We start from the raw sequence: 22,502 nt of genomic DNA on the forward strand, positions 1-22,502 counted from the left end.
AACGCCATACAATTCTCATCTCCCATTTTCCCACAATAGAAAATGCATAGTAGAATACTAGAAAGTGTGGCAGGATCCAAAGATCCAAAAGAAAAGATGGCCGCAGGCCTGTCAACTGGACTTTATTTTTTCCTTGAAGAGGTTTTGCTTCTCTTCCAAGAAGCTTCTTCAGTTCTGACGGAATAGTGGAGGAATAAATCCTTCCATCCTCCACCAGTCAGTCAGAACTGAAGAAGCTTCTTGGAGGAGAAACGAAACCTCTTCAAGGAAAAACAAAGAAAGTCTAGAAATTTGGCACATGTCTTAACCTTGCCAAGGTGGGAAACCCCTTCATATTGTAACCGAAAATACACTTGCTAACTTGTATTCTCACTGACCGTGGCACGACAAAACCGCGCTCGACTAAAGCGCACCTGATTAAACCGCATCGCTGACGTCATCAACAGGGCGACAACAACGAGCACGGAGAAAGAAGGGCGCTTTAAATAGAGCTTTGAAAGCAAGCCGATTCAAGTTAAGGTAAGGGTTAGGTTTAGGGTTAGGTTTAGGGTTAGGTTTAGGGTTAGGTTAAGGGTTAGGGTTAGGTTAAGGGTTAGGGTTAGGGTTAGGGTTAGGTTTAGGGTTAGGTTAAGGGTTAGGGTTAGGGTTAGGGTTAGGTTAAGGGTTAGGGTTAGGGTTAGGTTAAGGGTTAGGATTAGGTTTAGGGTTAGGTTAAGGGTTAGGTTTAGGGTTAGGTTTAGAATTAGGTTTAGGGGGGTTAGGTTTAGGTTTAGGGGTTAATTTTAGGTTTAGCGTTTACAGCGTGCTTCTGCCTCCGCGCTGTTGTCGCCCTGTGATGACGTCAGCTACGCGGTTTCATCGAGCGCGCTTTAGTCGAACACAGTTTTGTGGTGGGACCCTCACTGACGCACTGAGTACCACCCTGATGTCCGTGTTCCCATCACCACAGCCCTCCTTCTGACCCATGCAATACAGGTCGTCTTCGACTTATGACCATAATTGAGCCTAAAAATTTCTGCGGTTAAATGAGACGCTTCTTAACCTTGCCTCATTTTGCGACATTTCTCACCACGGTTGTTAAGTGGATCATTGCAGTTGATATATTTGTTCAGTGAATCTGGCTCCTCCATCGACTTTGCTTGTCAGAAGGTCCCACATGGGGGAATCACGTGACACACACCCCCCGGGGAACGTTGCAACGGTCGTAAGTATGAACCAGTTGCCAAGCATGCGAATTTTGATCACGATGCTGCAACAATTATACCTGTGGAAAATGGTCAATGCCGTTGTAATTTTGAGCCGTCACTAAATGAACTGTTGTAAGTCGAGGACAACCTGTATACCGGTCCTCCATGGAAGACACAGGCTGGTTGCAGTTGTTTTTTTCTGCAGGTCTAACTATCCTTTGGAGTCTATACCTGTCCCATTTGGTTGCTGTACCGAACCAGATTCTGCTATTCTTAATATAGTTACAAACGTGGCACTGGTGTCCATTATAAAATCCTAGTTGAATAAATATATACTATGCAAAATTGAAGCCATGGTTAAGAAAATCAGTCAAGCAGAGGTAAGGCGTTTTCAAAATCTGACAGCGAAACGTCAAGGTATTTATGAAGTGATAATACAACTCCAAGCCCACCTATAAAAAGCCAACATTCAGTAGTTACCATAAATTAACTTTTTTGCCTCTTGCAATTACCGTATATACTCGAGTATAGGCCGACCCGAATATAAGCCGAGGCACCTAATTTTACCACAAAAAACTGGAAAAGTTATTGACTCGAGTATAAGCCTAGGGTGGGAAATGCAGCAGCTACCGGTAATGATGTCCCGTGCAGCCGCGGGAGCGATGTCCCGCCTCCTATGATACACGGCACAGTGATTCCTATCATTGGATCACTGTACCAGAGGAGGTGGGACATCGCTATGTGGCTGCTTGCCATAACAAGGAGGAGGTGGGACATCGTTGCAGAGCGGCAGGAGGGGGAGGAAGGGGAATCGTAAGACAGCCCTGCATTACATTAGAACATGAGGAGGGGGGATGGTGCGGTGCGCGCTGCGCGGCAAACTGACACAGAGGGAGGGGAAACTCACAGGGGCGCCGGGCCATTCACGAGCGTCACCCAGTGGCATGGCCCCGCCCCTTTTTCTCCTCCATTTCGGACAAATTTTTCACTGACTCGAGTATAAGCCGAGGCGGCTTTTTTTCAGCCCAAAAAGTGGGCTGAAAAACTCAGCTTATACTTGAGTATATACGGTACTTCTGCATGCCAAGAACAATTTCCAAGAAACTGTAGTAAAGATTTGAGCAATCTGATGCAGTTCTAGTTGATTTTATTTTATTTTATAGCTGGTTGTTGTTGTTTTTTGCCTTATTACTGTTGTGGCCAGCCAGTGGATCTGGCAGCCGATTCGGAGAGTGAGGAGGTTGGGGAGGAACATGGGTCAGTCCTGGAGTCTGGGGAAGGCTCGGATGAGGGCTCTGCGTCGGAGGCAGAGAGGGGACCAGGGCCCTCCGGCAGTTATCAGCTACCTTCAGAGTCGGAGGTCAGTGGGGCCAGTGTGCGCATGCGCAGAACTGCCAGGATCTAAGGAACAAGGATCGACTCGGGAGTAAAGCCAGAGGTGGACGGTGAATGGCTCCACCCACAGGGAATAAAAGAGGAGCGAAAGGGGAGTGAAGGAGGAGACAATTAGTTCAATTCATTAGTTCAGTTCATGAAGATCTGTTCCTGACTTCTTGCTAAGTAATTGCTGCTACAGCGTGGCGTTTAGAAGATATCGGCCAGGCAGCTCTCCAAGCTTGATAAACATCTGTAGTTGTGAAATCTCATGAAAGACTGTTGGCCGGGACTTTGCTGGAGAGGAATTCACTTTAAACTAAATAAAAGGGGTTTTATCGGGACGATGAGCCAGCTTCGTGCTTTTGGGAAGCCTAGGTCAGAACAATTACAGGAAAGGTTCGTTTCACACGAATGTTTTAACTGAACATAAATGCAGATGCATTGACACATCGTGCGCACATTATGCTTTGGACTATGGCAGGAAAACAAATAAGCTGATTTCCAGTGCCAACTTACACAAGGTTGTGTGGAGCTGTGTCCTTTACCTGTTCATCACCATCATTTTAGCCACTGTTTATTCACTGCAGGATGAAGGCTTTTCCTCCATGTTTCCAACCCATAGAGTCCTAACTTTTCTTTTGCCAGTTAGGACCGCCATTCATGCTGACATCGTCAATCCATCTTGATTTAGGTCTCTTCCGTGGATGCTTTTGATCAAGTGGCATGCATTCTAGGACTGCCTTGGTCCACCTGCCCTGAGTGCTCCTCGCTATGTGGCCAGCCCGCTTTCCATTTCAGTTCTTTTACTCTTTTGATGGTGTTGTACGGTATATTTTCGTTTGTTCCCTAATCCATGTGTGAGTCTTTCTGTCTTGTCTTGGGATGGCATCTTTCCATGGCTCTTCGTGCCACTCATAGCTTTTGTATCGGTTGCGAGGTTAGTGTCCATGTTTCGCTAGCATGTATGAGAACAGTTAGCAGACACTGAACGAAAATTTTCTCTGCGGTTTCTTCTTGAAAATCACCGTATTTTTTCGGAGTATAAGACGCACCTTTTTCCCTTGAAAAAGAGGATGAAAATCTGGGTGCATCTTATACACTGAATACAGCATTTTTTTTTGCCTCCTGAAACCCCACCCCCTTCACCAAAATAGCCGTGCAGAGCCTCTGGAAGGCTTATAGAGTATTCTTGGGGGCTGGGGAGGACAGATATGAGCAAAAAATGGGCCTTTTTTGCTCAATTTTGCCCAGCCCCCAGGAGCATTCTATAAGCTTTCTAATGCTCTTTTTTAAACAAAAAACGAGGCCATTTTCATGAGAAATGGGTCATTGTTTGCTTGCTTTTGCCCCCCCAACCTCCCAGGAACACTCTACAAGCCTCCTAAGGGCCATTCATGCCCTTTTGGGGGGGGGGACAGGCCCATTTTTGCAAAAAACGGGCCGGTTTTGGGAGGTTTGCAGAGTGCAAACACTTTTTTTTTAATTTGCCTCTTCAAAACGTTGGTGCGTCTTATACTCCGAAAAATACGGTATCCTTAGCTTGCCAAATGCCTTGTCAATTTCCTTTATTGTATCACCTTCTATTGAGATCTGTTGGCCAAGGTATATGTCAGGGCTTTCAAACTCAAGGCCTGGAGGCTAGATCCTGCTCACAGGGTGCTTAGATCCGGCCCACGGGCCCACCCTGGAAACAGCAAAAAACCAGCCCATGGTGCCTCTGCCAATGAAAACAGAGCTTGGGAGGGCCGCTCGCAACCCTCACAGCCTCCGTTTTCTCTGACAGAAGGTGGCAGGAGGCCGTTGCAGCCGAAGACGGAGCTCGTGAGGGCTCCGTTTTCTGCAGGATTGCGTGCAGCCCTCACAGGCTCTGTTTTCGCTGGCAGAGGGTGGCTGGAGGCTGTCACAGCCGGAAACGGAGCTTGTAAGGGCCTCCCGCAGCCCTCACTGGCTCCCTTTTCTGCAGGGCCGCCTGCAGCCCTCACGGTTCCACCACAAATCCGCGAAGCCCTTATCCGCGGAGACATAAGCGCGAAGACTAATTCGCGCCGTTCGAAGCACTAAGGAAAAACGCAACCATACCGCGATGACATAATCACGGAGGGCAAATCCGCGCATCCCCAAGCACTCAGCATCCTAAACCTAACCCTAAACCTAACCTTAAACCTAAACCTAACCCTAAACCTAACCCTAAAACAAACCCCTAAACCTAATCCTAACCCTTATCTTAATTTAAACCCGCTTTCTGCTGCCGCGCTGTTTTAAAGCGCCCTTCTGTCGCCACGCTGTTGTTGCGGTGGTGATGACGCGCGGTGGTGACATCGCGGCTTTAGCGACGCGATTTTATCACCACTATTTTGACGAGCGTGGTTTTGTCATGCCACGGCCCTCACGAGTTCCATTTTCACTAGCAGAGGGTGGCAGGAGGCCATTGCAGCTGAAAACAGAGCTCGTGAGCCCATTTTTGTTGGCATAGCGCTCGGGCCCCCACCAGTGCCCCTGACATGAGTGACTTGGAGCTGGCCACAGAGACCCCGCCCCCGTGAGGTCAAACACAACCCTCAATGAAATCAAGTTTCACACCCCTGGTATATGTAGTGGCCTACTACATCTAGTTCTCCTGATATAAAAATTATATGGAAAACCACCAAGAAACAGCAATACAATTATAACATTTCCTCCTTTTGTTTTAAAAATAGACCTGTGAGGCAATTGTGTGTTGGCTGTGAATCAATGTTTACGTTCTCTCCTTAGGCAAATTGACTAAAACCTAACTTTTTTTTTTACAAAAAAAAAAAAATCCTAATAACAACATTATTAGAAGCAGTGTGCAGTGGCAGCCAAAAAAGCCGATGCAATCCTAAATTGCATTAACAGAGGGATACAATCAAGATCAAGTGAAGTACTAATACTACACTACAAAGCCTTAGTAAGACCACACTTAGAATACTGCATTCAGTTTTGGTCACCACACTATAAAAAAAAGATGTGGAGACTCTAGAAAGAGTGCAGAGAAGAGCAACCAGGATGATTAGGGGACTGGAGACTAAAACATACGAAGAACGGTTGCAGGAACTGGGCATGTCTAGTCTAGGGAAGAGAAGGACCAGGGGAGACACGATAGCAGTCTTCCAATATTTGAGGGGCTGCCACAGAGAGGAAGGGGTCAAGCTATTTTCCAAAGGGCCCGAAGTCCAAACAAGGAATAATGGATGGAAACTGACCAAGGAGAGTGTCAATACCTCTTCATTGGGTAATTAGGAAAGAAGACCACGAGACTCCATAGGTAGAAATCAAGTGTACTTTCACTAATTATAAATGATTAAAGGCATAGCGAAGCGAAGTCTGATTATTTAGATTGATATATAGAATAACCCATTCCCCACCTCTTGGCATCACAGTTGCAGTCCAATCATAATTCTCCCAAGTGCCAGGTGTGAGATAACTTCAAAAGGCATCACTAAGATGGAATGTCGGTGCCGTTAGTCCTGGCGGGAACCTCCAACGCATGCGTAGTCCGACAGGCAGCTGAGCTCCAGAATCTTCCTCCAGCACAATTAGTAACCCCTCCCAAATACCATGCCCTCCCTCCCCGTTTCATGGCAGCCGAAGCAGCAGCAAAGCAGAGGCTGACAGAGAGTTTCAACCTGGAAATAAGGATAAACAGTGAGAACAATCAATCAATGGAACAGAAGTGTTGCATTCAGAAGTTCTGGGAGCTTCATCACTGGAAGCTTTCAAGAAGAGACTGGACTGCCATCTGTCAGAAATGGTGTAGGGTCTCCTGCTTGGGCGGTGGGTGGGGTTTGGACTAGATGACCTACGAGGTCCCTTCCAACTCTGTTAATCTGAAGCCTATTTGTGAGTAAAGAAGCTTGGAAGTCCATTTCCGAGCGCTGTCGTATGTTTGGTCAAATCTAAGTTACTCCCCCACTTAATAATCCTCTTTGTTTATGTGTTTTCCAGGAATGACCAGTTCTCACCTAAAAGCAGACCAGGCGTTGCTCCATAGTAAGAATGAATGTTCTGCTTTGGCGGGAGTGACACGTCGGAAACCAGCAGCTCTCAATGGCATTGCCGTGTCTTCGACACCAATGTTATCTCTCTTACCTTCTTCAACCGCAGCAGAAACAGGTAACTGCCTCTCCCATAACTTTGCATTTCCCCCCCAAAAAAACTTTGCTCCCGGAAACACCTTGAAAAAATTCAAGCCGCAAAGCAAGCGGATTCTAACAAATAATGAAAATCCAAATGTTACTTAATGGAGCCGAGGTGGCGCAGTGGTTAGGGTGCAGTACTGCAGGCCACTTTAGCTGACTGTGATCTACAGTTCAGCGGTTCAAATCTCACCGGCTCAAGGTCGACTCAGCCTTCCATCCTTCCGAGGTGAGTGAAATGAGGACCCGGATTGTTGTTGGGGGCAATATGCTGACTCTGTAAACTGCTTAGAGAGGGCTGAAAGCCCTATGAAGCGGTATATAAGTCTAATTAATAAATAAATAAATAGGTTATTTCTATACGGACAGACTGGTTGGCTCTTGTAAATCTGTAGTGCATCAACAATCAATCCCTTGTCCATCTTGAGCGAAGTACAGAGAGTTCTCAACTTTTTCCAGTGCCGTCGTAACTTCAAACGGTCACTAAATGCATGTTTGTAAGTTCAAGGTTTACCTGTTAAGTTGGACCAGTAGGGAATATAATATACAGGCTGTCCTCGACTTATGACCACAATTGAGCCCAAAACAGTTGTTCAGTGAGCTTTGCCCCATTTCACAAGCTTTCTTGCCACCGTTGTTAAGTGAATCATGGAGGTTGTTACATTAGGAACACGGTCGTTACATGAACCTTGCTTTCCCCGTTGACTTTGCTGGTCAGAAGGGCGCAAGAGGGGATCACGTGACCCCGGGACGCTGCAAATGTCATAAATATGAGTCGGTTGCCGAGTATCTGAATCTTGATCACGTGACCATGGGGGTGGCTGCAACAGTCATAAGTGTAAAAAACAGTCGTAAGTCACTTTTTTCCAGTGCTGTTGTAAGCTTAAACGTTTACAACTTAACTTAAAACTACCGTATTTTTTGAAGTATAAGACACACCTTTTTCCCTCAAAAAAGAGGGTGAAAATCTGGGTGCGCCTTATACACTGAATACAGCATTTTTGGCCTCCCGAAACCCCACCCCCTTTGCAAAAATGGCCATGCATAGCCTTTAGGAGGCTTCCAGAGTGCTCCTGCGGGCTGGGGAGGACACAAATGAGCAAAATTTGGCATTTTTGCTCGTTTTTGCCCCCCAGGCCTCAGGAGCACTCTATAAGCCTCCTAAAGGCTATGCATGCTTTTATGTTTTTTTGGTTTTTGGGGGGGGGGATGAAAAACGGGCCATTTTTGGGTGGTCTGCAGAGTGCAAAAACTTTTTTTTTTATTTTGCCTCTTCAAAATCTTGGTGCATCTTCTACTCCGAAAAATACGGTTCCTATAGTTTCTCCAAGCCATTGAACCTTACTTATAATGGGTTTATTATATACTATATTATAAGTATATAAGTAACACAAGTACTATATTATGATATACTGTATAAGTATTATAAAGGGTTTAATGAAAATCTGTCTTAAATCCATGATACACGTGAAATCTTTCTTGAAGTCTCCAATCTAACATGGCTGTTTCCCATCCGGCTATTTTACCGATTCTTTGTTGGAATGACATTAAGGAGAATTTCCTGGTGTTTCCTCCCATGCTTTATAAGAGAAAAGTGTCAGCTTTTCTTTTTCTAGAAGAAGTCAGTCTGTCTGGCAGAATTTGTTCTGAACAGATGCCGTCGTTAGGATTAAATTCTGCCATCACAACTACCTGCTTGTAAGATCTGCAGTTAATTTCTGAACGGTTTCATCCCCCTTTTTTTTTTGAATGCTCAGAAGATATCAAACACCGTACGGCTCTTAATGCCATTATTCACTTATTTATCCAGATGTTCTCAAGAGCATCGTCAAGTTTAATTCTCTTCAATTTCTCAGCAGGTGTTGGTGGGTTTCACATCTAAGGCGATGTTTCTATCCCGTCTTTTTCTGTTTTTGTAGGAGTTGTTTTCTTCAGGTGCTCTCATTCCAGGCATTCAAACTGATATGACTTACTGTTCTCACCTTGGCTTCCCCCAAAAGCACGAAGCAGATTCCTGGTCCCGACAAAACCCCTTTTATTAAACGAATGTGAATTCCTCTCATTCACATTCAGCAAAGCCCTGGCAAACAGTCTTTCAAAGGAGTATTTATGACCACAGACCTTATCTATCTTGGAAAGCTGCCATGTAAATATTTTCCAAAGGAGGTGCTGTGCAAGGAAAGACTGGGCACAGAATCTCTGAGATTCATGGACAGATCTTCACACTCCTGAAACGAACCTAATGAACAAATGAATGAATTGTTTCCTGCAAAAGCCCCCCTCCCCTTTCGCTCCTCTTTTATGTCTTATGGGAGATTCTGCCGAAGCTGTAAGTGTGAAAGACGGTCATAGGTCGCTTTTTTTCAGTGAAGTTGTAACTTTGAACAGTTGCTAAATGAGCCGTTGTAACTTGAGGACTATCTATACTGTTTATATTCAGTCATAATTAATTTTTTTACCCTAAATACAGTATTCTGTGACTTATGACCAATCGCACAGTACTAGGAGGTCTCCCAGGAGCCTCACCCGCACCCATGGGATACCTCGTGCTCCGTTTAATGACCTGCACAGTCATTTTAACGGCCGCATTGGTGAGAGCAGGCCAGTGGTGGGTTTCAAAAAATTTTGGAACCTCTTCTGTAGGTGTGGCCTGCTTTCCGGGTCCACTGGTGGAACCTCTTCTAACCAGTTCGGTAGATTTGACGAACCAATTCTACCGAATAGGTGCGAACTGGTAGGAACCCACCTCTGGAGCAGGCATTATTGACCTGTGTGGTTGCAGGCTCCCTTACGGTTGTAGGTTGAGGATTAAGTGTTCGCTTCCCAGGGCTTCCCCCACCGTGAGGTGTCTTACATGGTCGCAATGACTGCAATGGGAAGGGCAGGAACTGGGAGGTTGTTAAGTAAGGCAATCACGTGGTCATCTTGCTTAATGACTGTCATGACTTGTAATGGGCAAGCTGTCAGCATTCCAAATATCATCCAGAATTAAATCAGAGTCCAAGGGAGAACTTTCCTCAAACTTCCAATTTATTAAGAGAGACATGTTGGCACATCTGTGGGAAACCCGAATCTGAAAGCTTCCTGGGGTTTCCCACCCTGTTGAAAGTTCTTGATCTTGTCCCCACACCCACAAGTCCATCACATGGTCCAATCTTCCACTGCCACCTTGGCATTTCCACCCATCTAGTTCCGGTCAGGTGCAGAGGTGCAGAGACAAAGGATGACCTTGGGTTTCTAGAAAGGAATTTTGCTTTGGCAACATCACATTCTACTCCTTACTATTCCCCCTCCCAATTACCTCACTAATGAAACAGCACAGCAAAGAAAGAGAAAGAGTGTGGCAGGCCAAAGATCCTAAAAGGAATATGACTGCAGGCCTGACACAAGCTCTCTTTCGGTCGTAAATAGAGGGCTACCTGTTAGCGCTAGATTTCCCAGGACCTCCCCCATCCATCGGGTACCCTGTGCTCCGCTAAACGACCCATGTGGCTGCTTAACAACCGCATTGGGGAGAGTAGGGATGGCCGTTAAATCTTATTTAATGGCCATCGTGCCTTGTGACCATAATGGGAAGGCTCCATTGCAGTTATGGATCGAGGGCCTACTTGTATTATTAGAAAATATCCCTTCCGCCTTTTAATCCTCCGTATATCGAAAGGACGTGAAATGAAGACCAGATATCAGCAAGGATGCTCTGTGAGCCCCCGAGGCAGCTTAAAATAAGAAGATCGTCTGGAGCTTATTCAGAAATTGATTGCAAACAGATCTGCCCCCCCCCCCCCCCCAGTGTTTATCTGCACACCCATTAAGAAGGGCCTCCTCGCGTTTTACTACAGGGAGGGAACTTGTGTCTTGCCTGGATGAGAAAGAGAGCTGTGTATTGAGTATCTTACATTTTGGAATGCCTTCTCCTGAAGGCCAGATTGGGGCCAGACTGGCATCCGTTAATGCCGTTATTTTTTTATTTTATTCATTTTTAATTTATTTATTTGTATCCTGCCTTTATTATTTTTACAAGGCAGCAAACGCCTGACACATTTTCCTCCTGTTTTCGCTCAAAACAGCCCTGTGTGGTGGGTTGGGCTAAGAGAGACTAGCCCAAAGTCACCCAGCTGGCTTTCATGGCTAAGGTGGGACTAGAACTCGCAGTCTCCTGGTGATTGGTCCAAATTCACCCAGCTGGCTTCCATGCCTAAGGCAGGACTAGAACTCACAATCACCTGATGATCGGCCCAAAGTCGCCCAGCTGGCTTCCATGCCTAAGGCGGGACTAGAACTCGCAGTCTCCTGGTGATTGGTCCAAATTCACCCAGCTGGCTTCCATGCCTAAGGCAGGACTAGAACTCACAATCACCTGATGATCGGCCCAAAGTCGCCCAGCTGGCTTCCATGCCTAAGGCGGGACTAGAACTCACAATCACCTGATGATCAGCCCAAAGTCACCTAGCTGGCTTCCATGCCGAAGGCGGGACTAGAACTCACAATCACCTGATGATCGGCCCAAAGTCACCCAGCTGGCTTCCATGCCTAAGGCGGGACTAGAACTCACAACCATTTGATGATCGGCCCAAAGTCACCTAGCTGGCTTCCATGCCTAAGCGGGACTAGAACTCACAATCACCTGATGATCAGCCCAAAGTCACCTAGCTGGCTTCCATGCCAAAGGCGGGACTAGAACTCACAATCACCTGATGATCGGCCCAAAGTCGCCCAGCTGGCTTCCATGCCTAAGGCGGGACTAGAACTCACAACCATTTGATGATCAGCCCAAAGTCACCTAGCTGGCTTCCATGCCTAAGGGGGACTAGAACTCACAATCACCTGATGATCGGCCCAAAGTCGCCCAGCTGGCTTTCCTGGCTAAGGCAAGACTAGAACTCTCATACTGCTGGTGATTGGCCTAAAGTCACCCAGCTGGCTTTCAAGCCTAAGGCAGAATTAGAACTCACAATCGCCTGGTGATCGGCCCAAAGTCACCCAGCTGGCTTTCAATGCTAAGGCAGGACTAGAACTCACAGTCTTTACTTTCTGGTGCCTTAACCACTAGAGCAAACTGGCTCCCCTTATTATTTTGCATTTGAATTATTATTAGTCTTTTTGGCCGCTAGCATGGGGTCGATGTTACCACTTAGACTTTGCATGTTTAATAGATTCTGTATAGACTTGAAATCTTGGGGCAGACTCTAAATAATTGAAATGGCTCTGATATAAATAAATCAGTCTTAAGACTTTGATGATGTGAATCAGTTAGTCTTAGGAAGGGCAAAAAGCGTTTGGATTTCAAAAGCCAATTCCTTCTAAAGAACTTGAATTCCATAATGTTATAAAATAAAAAAAGAATTTCTCTGTAAGATTCTCGTTCATGGTCTCAGCATGCTAAGGTATAATTTATTGTGAATATATAAGCGTCAATGACAAGGATTTTAAATGTATCTTCTCAAGAATTTCAAAATTCTACTTTTTTTTTCCCTTTTTCCGTGCCATTTCCCATATTTTCAACATTTGCTCATGAATTTCAGATTCAGTAAACGTTTACTTTTACTTTTTGGGGGGACGCGGTGGCTCAGTGGCTAAGACACTGAGCTTATCGATCAGAAAGGTCGGCAGTTCGACTCCCTAGCGCCGCATAACAGAGTGAGTTCCCGTTACTTGTCCCAGCTTCTGCCAATCTAGCAGTTTGAAAGCATGTAGAAAAATGCAAGTAGAAAAATAGGAACCACTTTTGGTGGGAAGGTAACAATTTTCCATGCGCCTTCAGCGCTTAATCCTGCTGGCCACGGTTCCACCACAAAACCGTGTTCGATTAAAGGGCGCTCGACAAAACCGCGTAGCTGATGTCATCACAGGGCGACAACAGCGCGGAGACAGAAGCACGCTGTAAACGCTAAACCTAAAATTAACCCCTAAACCTAACCCCCCTAAACCTAACCCTAAACCTAATCCTAACCCTTAACCTAAACCTAACCCTAAACCTAACCCTAACCCTAAACCTAATCCTAACCCTTAACCTAACCCTAAACCTAATCCTAAACCTAAACCTAAACCTAATCCTAACCCTTAACCTAACCCTAAACCTAAACCTAAACCTAACCCTTACCTTAACTTGAATCGGCTTGCTTTCAAAGCGCTATTTGATGCGCCCTTCTTTCTCCGCGCTCGCTGTTGTCGCCCTGTTGATGACGTCAGCGACGCGGTTTAATCGGGCGTGCTTTAGTCGAGCGCGGTTTTGTCGTGCCGCGGCTGGCCACATGACCACGGAGGCGTCTTTGGACAGCTCTGGCTCTTCGGCTTTGAAACGGAGATGAGCACCGCCCCCTAGAATTGGGAACAACTAACAGATATGTGCAAGGGGAACCTTTACCTTAACCTTAAAGCAGGAGTGTCCAAACTTGGGAATTTTAAGACTTGTGAACTTCAGCTCTCAGAATTCCCCAGCCAACCATGGTTAAAGTACCCAAGTTTGGACACCCCTGCCTTAAAGGTTTACTTTGGCCTGCGTTAATCACAATCCATCAGGTATTTTTTGCAGAACGCCATGTTGGTAACCAATTGTTCCCCATCTTGATTGACTCTGACACAAGGTTTCTCTCTTTTCTCTTGTCTTCTCCAGCCAGCTCAACCCTCAAGAAGAGATTCAAGCGCTGTGAAATCGAAGCAATCCAGTGTGAGGTACGTAAGATGTGCAACTACACCAAGATCCTCTCCACGAAGAAGAACCTGGACCACGTCAACAAAATCCTGAAAGCCAAACGGTTGCAGAGACAATCGAAAACGGGGAATAATTTTGTCAAGAAGAGGCGCGGCCGCCCGCGGAAGCAGCCCGCTTTGTTCGACGAAGACTCCGGAGACCAAATGCCTGTGCTGGAGAAATGCGTGGACCTGCCTTACAAACGAGGTCAGCGCCTTCTCTTGAACTCTCTGATCCTGGAACAGGCCAGCGGTCAAGATCCGGTAGCCGCCACCATTGAGGCGGTGGTCCACATGGCCCGGGAAACCTCCCAGTCCCCTCAACACCCGGTCCCTCCGTCACGGACGTCAAGAGGCGGAAAGCGGAAAAGCAAGTCACAACCACATCCAGAGGATGAGGAGGAGGAAGTAAAAGGGAAAAGACATCGGAAAAATAGAGGAGGTGAGAACGAACACCTTCCCTAGTATCCAACGTGGATACTAACGAAAGACAAAACGTTCAGCGTTCAGAGCAGAAAAACTCTAGTTCACATCTTCTACAGCATCAAATTTGCTCTGTATTTCAGTAGCACAGCACCCATGAAGAGTCCAGATGAATTTGATTCCTCCTCCCCCTCCTCCTCCTCCTCCTCCTCCTCCTCCTCCTCCTCCTCCTCATAACAATAAGAACTCAACTGCGATGGGATCCCCTCGGTTAATAACAGGGGAGAGGGGTACGGAAGACGTTGTTCAAACTTTTACTGAGTTTTGCTTTTTATGTTGTCGTTGTTCAAACAAGTCACCCTTGTTCTTGTGTCTCCAGAAGTCCCCAGAGGGGTAGGAGAACATGACTCTGTATGGTCAATATCTTTCTCAAAGGATGGTCCTTGCCCCCCTTTTTTTGGTAGGTAACATTGAAATCACCAGCAACATTTCTGGTCACCCACTGTGGTAGCGAATGGGGAAAAAAATATGTCTTCCCTGCCACACAAGCTATTAAGTCACAGGAGTTCTTGCCCAGGAACCAAGATGTCAGGGTTACATCTGAAAATTGCAGATCTAACCCCTTTTTTTAAAAAAAAATTAATAATGCAAAATAATGCAAAATTAATAATTATAATGCAAATTCCTCAAATGCGCTTTCCCATTCCAACAAGGTTTCATAGTTTCATTGGGTTTGGGAACATGAGAAGAAAATTTGTCTGGGCTAATGGTAACCAAACTCCTAACCCAATCTTGAGGGATATTTGCCACGAATTTTGAAGCGTGGTTATTTTCTCTCTCTCCTAAGAGTGCCCGATGAAAAGGAAATTGGTTTCAAAATGAGTCACGTAGGAAGAAAATAAGGAATCACATAGGATCGATCAGGGGTCGGCAAACTTAAACACTCAAAGAGCCATTTGGACCCGTTTCCCACAGAAAAGAAAACACCGGGAGCCACAAAGGTCCTAACCGGAAGCCCCCCGTTCAATTCTGGAGCTGACTGGAAGTTCAGTTCCCCCCACCATAGAGTCTCCCCCTAGCACGGCGTACTTTTTCCTCTACCGGTCATAACCGAAAGCCCTATCAATTGTAGAGACAACTGGAAAACCCTCCCTTTGTCATAGAGCCTTCTCCTGGCGCACTGTGCTTCTCAACCGGAAGCTCCTCTCAAAATTGTGGCGCTGACCGGTGACGGAGCCGAGGGAGGAAAGAGCCACATGCAGCTCCAGAGCCGCAGTTTGCTGACCCCTGGGATAGACGATGGGGTCCTTTTAAACGTTAAGAGCTTGGGGCGGCCACCTTCAAAAAAAATGGCAGCCGAGTGGATTGTGCGTTTACAAAATGGACGCCATTGCTTGCCACTTCGTTTGAAAACTAAATCCAGTTTTTTACTGGCCCAACTAACTGGCTCTGACAGTCGACTGGCTGATAGAAAAATGAATTTTCCAGCAGCCTCAGTTGGCTAATAGATTTTGAAGGAAATGGAGACCCACCAAGGTGTCATCAACAACAACAACAAAATAAAGATGGCGATCACAAAAATGCAATGCCTTTTTGTGTATGCACACCACATCAGTCTATACCATAGTTCCCCGAAAATAAGACAGAGTCATTTTCTTTGACCCCTGAAATAAGCGCTTGGCCTTATTTTCGGGGAGGTCTTATTATTTTTGAGGTGCAGGAGGTGGCAAGCGTGGTCACCTCACGGCTGCTGCTGTGTTGCAATATTTTCAGAGAGGGCTTATTTTAGTGCATGCGCCCAAAAGCCCGATTGGGCTTATTATACGGGGAGGTCTTATTTTCGGGAAAACGGGGGGGGGGTACACAAAAGACCAACTTGGTTCTTTTGATTCACCCGTGAATGCCCTTTAGAAGCTATGGGCAAAATAAATAAAAATAAGCAGGACTTTACAATGATGCTATTTTCAAAAGGCAAATTAAACGGATTCAATTGCTGGAAAAAATAGAGGTTACTCAAAGCAAATTTGTGCTAATTAAGAGAAATATTTCTGCACATTAGTGTCGAGGGCTGGTTGGTGATTTTTTTTTTTCTTTCAATACAGTGGGGAAAAAAAATAAATAAATAGGAAAAGCCATTTTGAAGTAATAATTCACCGGAAAAAAAAAAAATCTTAACATAGGATAACCGTGTAGATTTCTCAACACAGAATTTCTAAATGAAAATTTTGAAATTAACCAAGTGTTCTTATCTTAAAATAATAATAATGTTTAAAAAAAAAAATCTAGATGTTCAAAAGATAGTGTTTGAATTAATGCCACTCTGGAAATCTTTCCTTCCAAGGTGTGGTTGCCTTAATAAATTGAGAAATATTTTGGGTGGGGCTGTCCTGTATATAATGTAATTATGAAAGACGAAGGGAGAAATCAAATCTGCATGGACTCCAACTTTTGTGTGACCAGTTGTGGTTTTCTTTTTTAAATTATCATTTCCAATTGACCAGATCGAACACAAACCCATCCTTTTCACTGTGCCGTTGGCTTCTCTTTCTGAAGCAGATTTGATTCGCTAACTCAGTATGCTGTTTGCGTTGTTTTCCATTAAGCAGCATATTTTTATATTATCCCTTTATGGCATTAATGATCCTTCCCCTGAAAAGGGGGGGGAAAAGATTAAGGCAGTTGTTGATAACTTCCTCTCCATTCCCCCATTAATTTCATCTTATTGGGAGGGTGGGGGAACCAAGCAGGGCATAATGTATGCAATAAGCTCAGAGTAAGAGATTTTTAGCAAAACAAAATAATAATAATAATAATGAAAGAAGTCGAGGTAGTTACTGAGTTTGGATTAAGTGTGGGGATAACACCTTCGGAATATGTAGAACCAAAAATTTCTCCCTCTTAAAATTCAATCGATAAATGAATAAATAGTTCCTGGAAATTCTGTTACCCTGTTCCTAAGTTTATTTCACTGATTTTTGAAGCAGGAATCTATCCTTGCAACTATTAGCAAGGCCTCCTTGGACCAGAAGTAACCTATTTTTTGATCAAGCGAGATTCCTCAAGACTGCAAAGCCCAAAGGGAATGGGATCAGATCTAAAACTAAAACCGATCCCATCCCATTCTAATGTCTTGTTCAAGTCCCATTAAACAAATGCAGTTAAATTCAGTTTTCCCCATATAGTTTCCCCATACATTTTCCCATAAGGTCACTTAAAAAAAAAAAAAAACTTTTGGAAAAGTTTTGGAGGTTAGACTGAGTGTCTATGGGGGATTTTCAGTCGTCGAGATCCTGGTTGTCCCAAAGATGCTTTTTCAAGAGGCAGCTGACGTTTCTTTGTTTTTCCTTGAAGACGTTTCTCTTCTCATCCAAGAAGCTTCTTCAGTTCCGACTGAACGGTGGAGGGTGGAAGGATTTATTCCAGAACTGACAAAAGCTTCTTGGATGAGAAGCGAAACGCCTTCAAGGAAAGTCCAGTTGCTTCTTGAAAAACCACCTTGGAAAGCAGTGAGGTGCTCCCTATTTTTGCATTATAGAGTCTTAAGATGTCAAGGAAGACATCAACACCAAACAGAGCTGGATTGGGTAACCTCAAAGCTTCCTTCCACCTCTGTGGTTCTAAGTGATGAAATGTCCTACAAACCACAGATAGGCCAACCTATCTTTCACTGCCCACATGCTTTAAATCATCTTTAGTGTATTCCTTTCCATCCGTGCTGTGATTTGGCAATAATTCTCATAAGTCTTTCAAGGACACGTTTCATCAGCCCTAGCAATGCCAGCATCTGGGTTTTTCATTCCCACGTTGCCATAATCCCAGTAAATTTGGAGCAGAGCCAAACTTCCTCTCCTGGGGACTAGTACGTCATTGCTTAATTTTCCCTACATGGATGCCAAAATAGGTGTCTCAAAAGAATGTTATATTTTTAGCGAGACGGATGGATTGATTGGGGTTGCTTTCTACATCTGCACCAAAGAAAATTGATGTGAACTAAATAATACTGATTAATTTAAAAAAGAAGGCAGGTAATACCTATAGTATGCCAGAGCTATTGTAGACATGGTACCTAAGCAATGTAATGAATAACAGAGTTGGAAAGGACCTTGTAGGTCATCGTCCAACCCCCCCCCCCATTCCAAGCAGGAGACCCTACACCATTTCTGACAGATGGCAGTCCCTTCTCTTCTTGAAAACTGTCAGAACTTCTGCAAAAGTCTTTTGAGAAGTTGATAGACTTCTGCAAAATCTTTTGAAGAGGTTTCAGGGGCAGTTCAAGTCAATCTACACTGAGGGTCCTGTCTTGATAGAAACCAACATAGATTGTTGACCACAACAACTGTAGACCTTCAAGCAGTACCATTTTAGCTTATCAAATCCCTTTTGGGGAAAACGAGTGTAGCGTACATGGGCGAGAGACACCGGGATAGCCATTATGAGTCTCAAATGTAAAATTATCTCCATCTTTGAACTCACTGGTTTCATAAAAACTCATTTGAATTCACTCAATTTAATTTTTAGTTTTAATTTCTTTTTCCTTTTCATTGAAACAAAAAGATTTAAGTTTTCAGTACCAGAATGGGGTCTGTGAGTGATTTTGAACTTGAGGTGTTGAGTTATAGGTGACAACTCTTTTCTTGGGGGGTTTGATCAGTGATGAAATGTGGAAAACAAAATTGCCACCGGTTCTCTGGGTGTGGCTTGGTGGGAGGGGGTTCGCTTTTTCGCTTTAAAAAGCGGGGTGGAAAGCTTCCAATGATTGCATGGCTCACAGCTGATCCGTACGATTGTCAGAAGCTTTTGTGTGTGTGTGTACTTTTTAAAGCATATTTTTCCTGCTGGTTCAGGCAATTGGCAGGGGAAAAAATGCTTTAAAAAAGCAAGAAAAAAAACTTCTGATGATCGCGCAGCTCACAGCTGAGCTGTGCAAACCTCTGAATCTTTTCTTTCACTACCGGTTCGCAGAGCCAACAACAATCGTCCCTACTGATTCGGGCGAAGCGGTGCAAACCAGTAGCATTTCATCCATGGGTTTGCTCACCAGGAAAGGGTCTCTCAAGCCAATTTGTTTTCTTTCACTGCCATTTAATGGGTGAATTGTGTCTGATACCTCACTGTGCATATATGTTCCTAGGTACACTTATAATTTGTTCTCCTGACAATGATAGACACCTTCAGTGACTTTATTTACAGATTGGTAAAGAATTATTTAGTCATTGGAACGACCAGAGCTTCAAAACTTAATAATTGATACATGTAAAATATGTTGCCTCAATTCCTATCAGAGATGCATCAACGTTAAGAATTCCTGCATCCCTTTCAATTTCAAAATTAAAAAAAAATAAGTATATTTGAGGCCTGGATGAACAGAAGTGACCAGTTGTGTTTTATTTCTGGGCAACATCTAAAAACAATTGCCACAATTCTTACAAATCATCCGGCAGTTAAAAATATGCCCTCCCCAAAATCATAAATATAGGAATGAACACAAGTCAGTGGTGGGTTTCCATTTTTTTTTTACTACTGGTTCACTCAAGCGCACGCACTTGCATGCACAACGCTTATGCGCATGTGCAGAAGCATCCGGGCGGGTGGGCGGAGCCTCCCACCATCACCTCTTAGCGGTTCACCCGATCCAGGCCGAACCGCCTGAAACCCACCTCTGATGCAAATATAAAGCTGTACTTTCAGGTTACTACCCAGACGTAAACCCAGTGAGTAGGGAGGAGTGTTGGATTTCAAAAGGTCATCCTGATTTTCGAACCAAAATATAAAATTATAAGAATTGTCTTTAACCATTTCAGTCTAGAAACACCCAGGACAGGTGAAGGATAAAATCCTCCGTTTAATATCTTTCGTGTCCTGTTCGGTTTCCATAAAAACAAAAACAGTATGTGAGCATTTTAAAATCTCGAGGGAATCATGGAGCCATTTTGAAGCCATTAGCTTGGTCACTTGGAAGAAATGCCAGAAGTTAGCATTTCAAATAAGTTATATCATAATAGGTGGCGATGCTGTAGGTTATATTTGAGAGGGGGGGTGTCCGAAGATGGACACGTGTATTTATTGATCAGCCTTGAGAAGAGCAAAATTAGGAGAGGGATGTTGTCTAAATAAGACAGCGTTGTTCAATTTTGTTCAACTAAGACCTGTGGACTTCAAGTTGAATTCCATAGATCTTAAAGTTATCAAGATTGGACACCACTGTGCTAAAATTAAACTTGAGCTGTGAAGTAGCAGAGCAAATGTGCGTTCCCCTGTCATGCCCACCTAACTAGTAGATTTGTTATACAAAGCCATAGAGGGAATCACAATATAATCAAAGATTAAATATAGATTGCTGCAGATTTGATGTGGGAGTAAGAGCTTAGCCATTCTTCATCCAAACACATTAGCCTGATTAAGAATGAGCTTTAGAAAAACCAGCCAAACCATCATTCACCATGACACCTGTATCAAACCATCCTACTAAGCCATGACTTACCTATTTCAGCACCATGGATGACAAGAACGCAGCCACTGTATTTTTGTTTTCTGACTTTATGGATGAGCGTATTGAGTCAGTAATAAGCTTTTTAAAATGCAGATACAGAGACCGGGGAGAATTTTTTTTAAAAAATCATTTATTATGAAGATTGAGCACCTAGACAATTGTTGGTGTTAAATTCACCGAACATAAAGGTAATTTCCTGCAGGGACACAATTAAAGGGATTATGGTATATATTTCTTTCCCTCCTGAATGGATAGTGGGTTTTTTTTGTTTTTTGTACAGAATAGGCAATTAATCCATAAAACAGTCCCTTGAGGTTATAGTCTCAAGTCCCCTTATCCTTCCCCAAAACAGTAAATAAATTAAAACCCAGCAGAATAAAACAAATAAATGCAATTTGTTTTTGCTAATATGGGAATTGCCTTATTCAGGGATATCCCGCCCACTTTCAAAAATTTTAATGCAAAGTTAACTGAGTTGCAATCTCCCCCCCCCCCACTTCAAAAAAATAAAGCCAGAGGATTTCACTGACCTGCCTGTTTGTTATGTTAAGAGTAGGGGTGTTCAACCTTGGCAACTTGAAGACTCATGGACTTCAACTCCCAGAATTCTGAGAGTTGAAGTCTTTAAAGTTACCTAGGTTGCACAGCCCTGTGTTAAAAGTAATCATATTTGAAAAAGTTGGTGTCTGTTTTTATTGACTTTTCTCCGTTCAGATGGGTTAATCACAAGCACAGCAAATTTTTGGATCATGTTGTTAGCCAGCCAAGGAAACGTATTGGAAATATTCATAAAAACCCTGCCAATTTATTTACTAAAACAAGAAAATCTCCAGAAACTCCAAAAACTCCATTCGAGATTTGTTGACGTGGGGAGAAAAAACTAATACAAAGTCATGTGGATGGGTTATTTTTTTTAAGTGCTGTTTCTTAAATAATAATAATAATACTAAATGCACACGAAGTGTTAAATATGTATATACTGTATTTCAAAAAAAAAAACCTTAAAAATCCTACAAAATGAACGGGGCACAAGATTGTTTTACAAGTCGTGCTGGCTACTTTTTAGTTTCTAAGTGGTTTTTAAAAGCCTTTTTTAACGTGTAATTTGCATGTTCTACTTTGATTGTATGTAAACATATTTTAGAGCAAAAATGTATTTGTATTTTATTGAATATAGAGGCGAGACGGGGAAAAAAAACTTGTACATTTGTTTGAAATGTTCTTTTTGTAACGGTTTTTATTCATGAAGCATTTTTGTACATTTAAAAAAAAAACGGATATGGACTTTGTTGTTATTTGAAAGTTAGGTACATCTGGCATGCTGAAATGTCATGCTTTTTTCATAATTGTAGATGTTGGTTTTTAAACAATTTTTTTCTAAAAAGGAGCTCCAGTCTTCGCTACCAAATCAGGTTAGCCCAGTTTAGAGCACTTAACTATTAAAAGGAAACAAGGGGGGAAAAAAAGAGGGGAAAAAAAAGTTAATCCTATTCATATGTTATTCATTGTGTGAAATTAAAGGAATCCAAATCAGTCTGTTAAGTTGTGAATTCTTTTGTCTTATTTTTCCATCTGGTTCACATCAGTTTTAATAGCTCTAACAGTAAAAATGCATATGGGCACCATGTCTTTATTTCTTTTTTTCTTTTTCTTTCTTTTTGTGGTCGTGGATAAATCTGGTTTTCGGTTCTTTTCTTTTCCTTTGCCTTTTGAGCCCTTAAAAAAAAAACGAAATGTTTCTTCGGGGAAGGAAAATGGTAGTATGAGCCTCTTCCCCCCCCCCCCCCGAGAACTGAACTGTGGCGAAATCCAGAACACGGATTTCTTTGGCTTCGATGCCCCACTCGTTTTATGCGCCTTTCTACTCAATAAAAGCGCAATGGTTCGGGGGTTTGCTTTGATTTTAAACTTTACAACATTCCCCTTTCTTCCCGAGAGCAGCTCCTGCAAAACCGGTAACAAATTTTGTAAATTTGTTACGCGAATTTGTAATTTCAGAGGCATGGCGCGAAAGGAAGTAGGATGAAGGAGGGAAGAAGACAACTTGAGCCTTGAGTCATGAAATTTGTTCTGGTTGAAACTAGAAGTTTAATTCGCGGGAAACCCATGTTTGTTGGTTGCTGATCTGCAATAGCAATAGCAGTTAGACTTATATACCGCTTCATAGGGCTTTCAGCCCTC

The 22,502-nt window shown here is 43.6% G+C and overlaps 1 protein-coding gene across 1 annotated transcript in view; it reads left to right on the forward strand.

The window, feature by feature from the left end:
* Positions 1 to 17,242, forward strand: part of SETBP1 (SET binding protein 1) — a 301,077-nt gene extending 283,835 nt beyond the window's left edge. Inside the window, exons 4-5 of the mRNA XM_087715277.1 lie at positions 6,528 to 6,695; positions 13,332 to 17,242. Coding sequence (XP_087571403.1) covers positions 6,528 to 6,695; positions 13,332 to 13,873 — 710 coding nt within the window. The 3' untranslated portion in view covers positions 13,874 to 17,242. The remainder of the gene's footprint in view (positions 1 to 6,527; positions 6,696 to 13,331) is intronic.
* Positions 17,243 to 22,502: the final 5,260 nt, after the last annotated feature.

Source organism: Thamnophis sirtalis, unplaced genomic scaffold, assembly GCF_051295495.1.
Source record: "Thamnophis sirtalis isolate CommonGarterSnake01/CBP01778 unplaced genomic scaffold, rThaSir2_p1.2 scaffold_5, whole genome shotgun sequence".
NCBI classification, from domain to species: domain Eukaryota; kingdom Metazoa; phylum Chordata; class Lepidosauria; order Squamata; family Natricidae; genus Thamnophis; species Thamnophis sirtalis.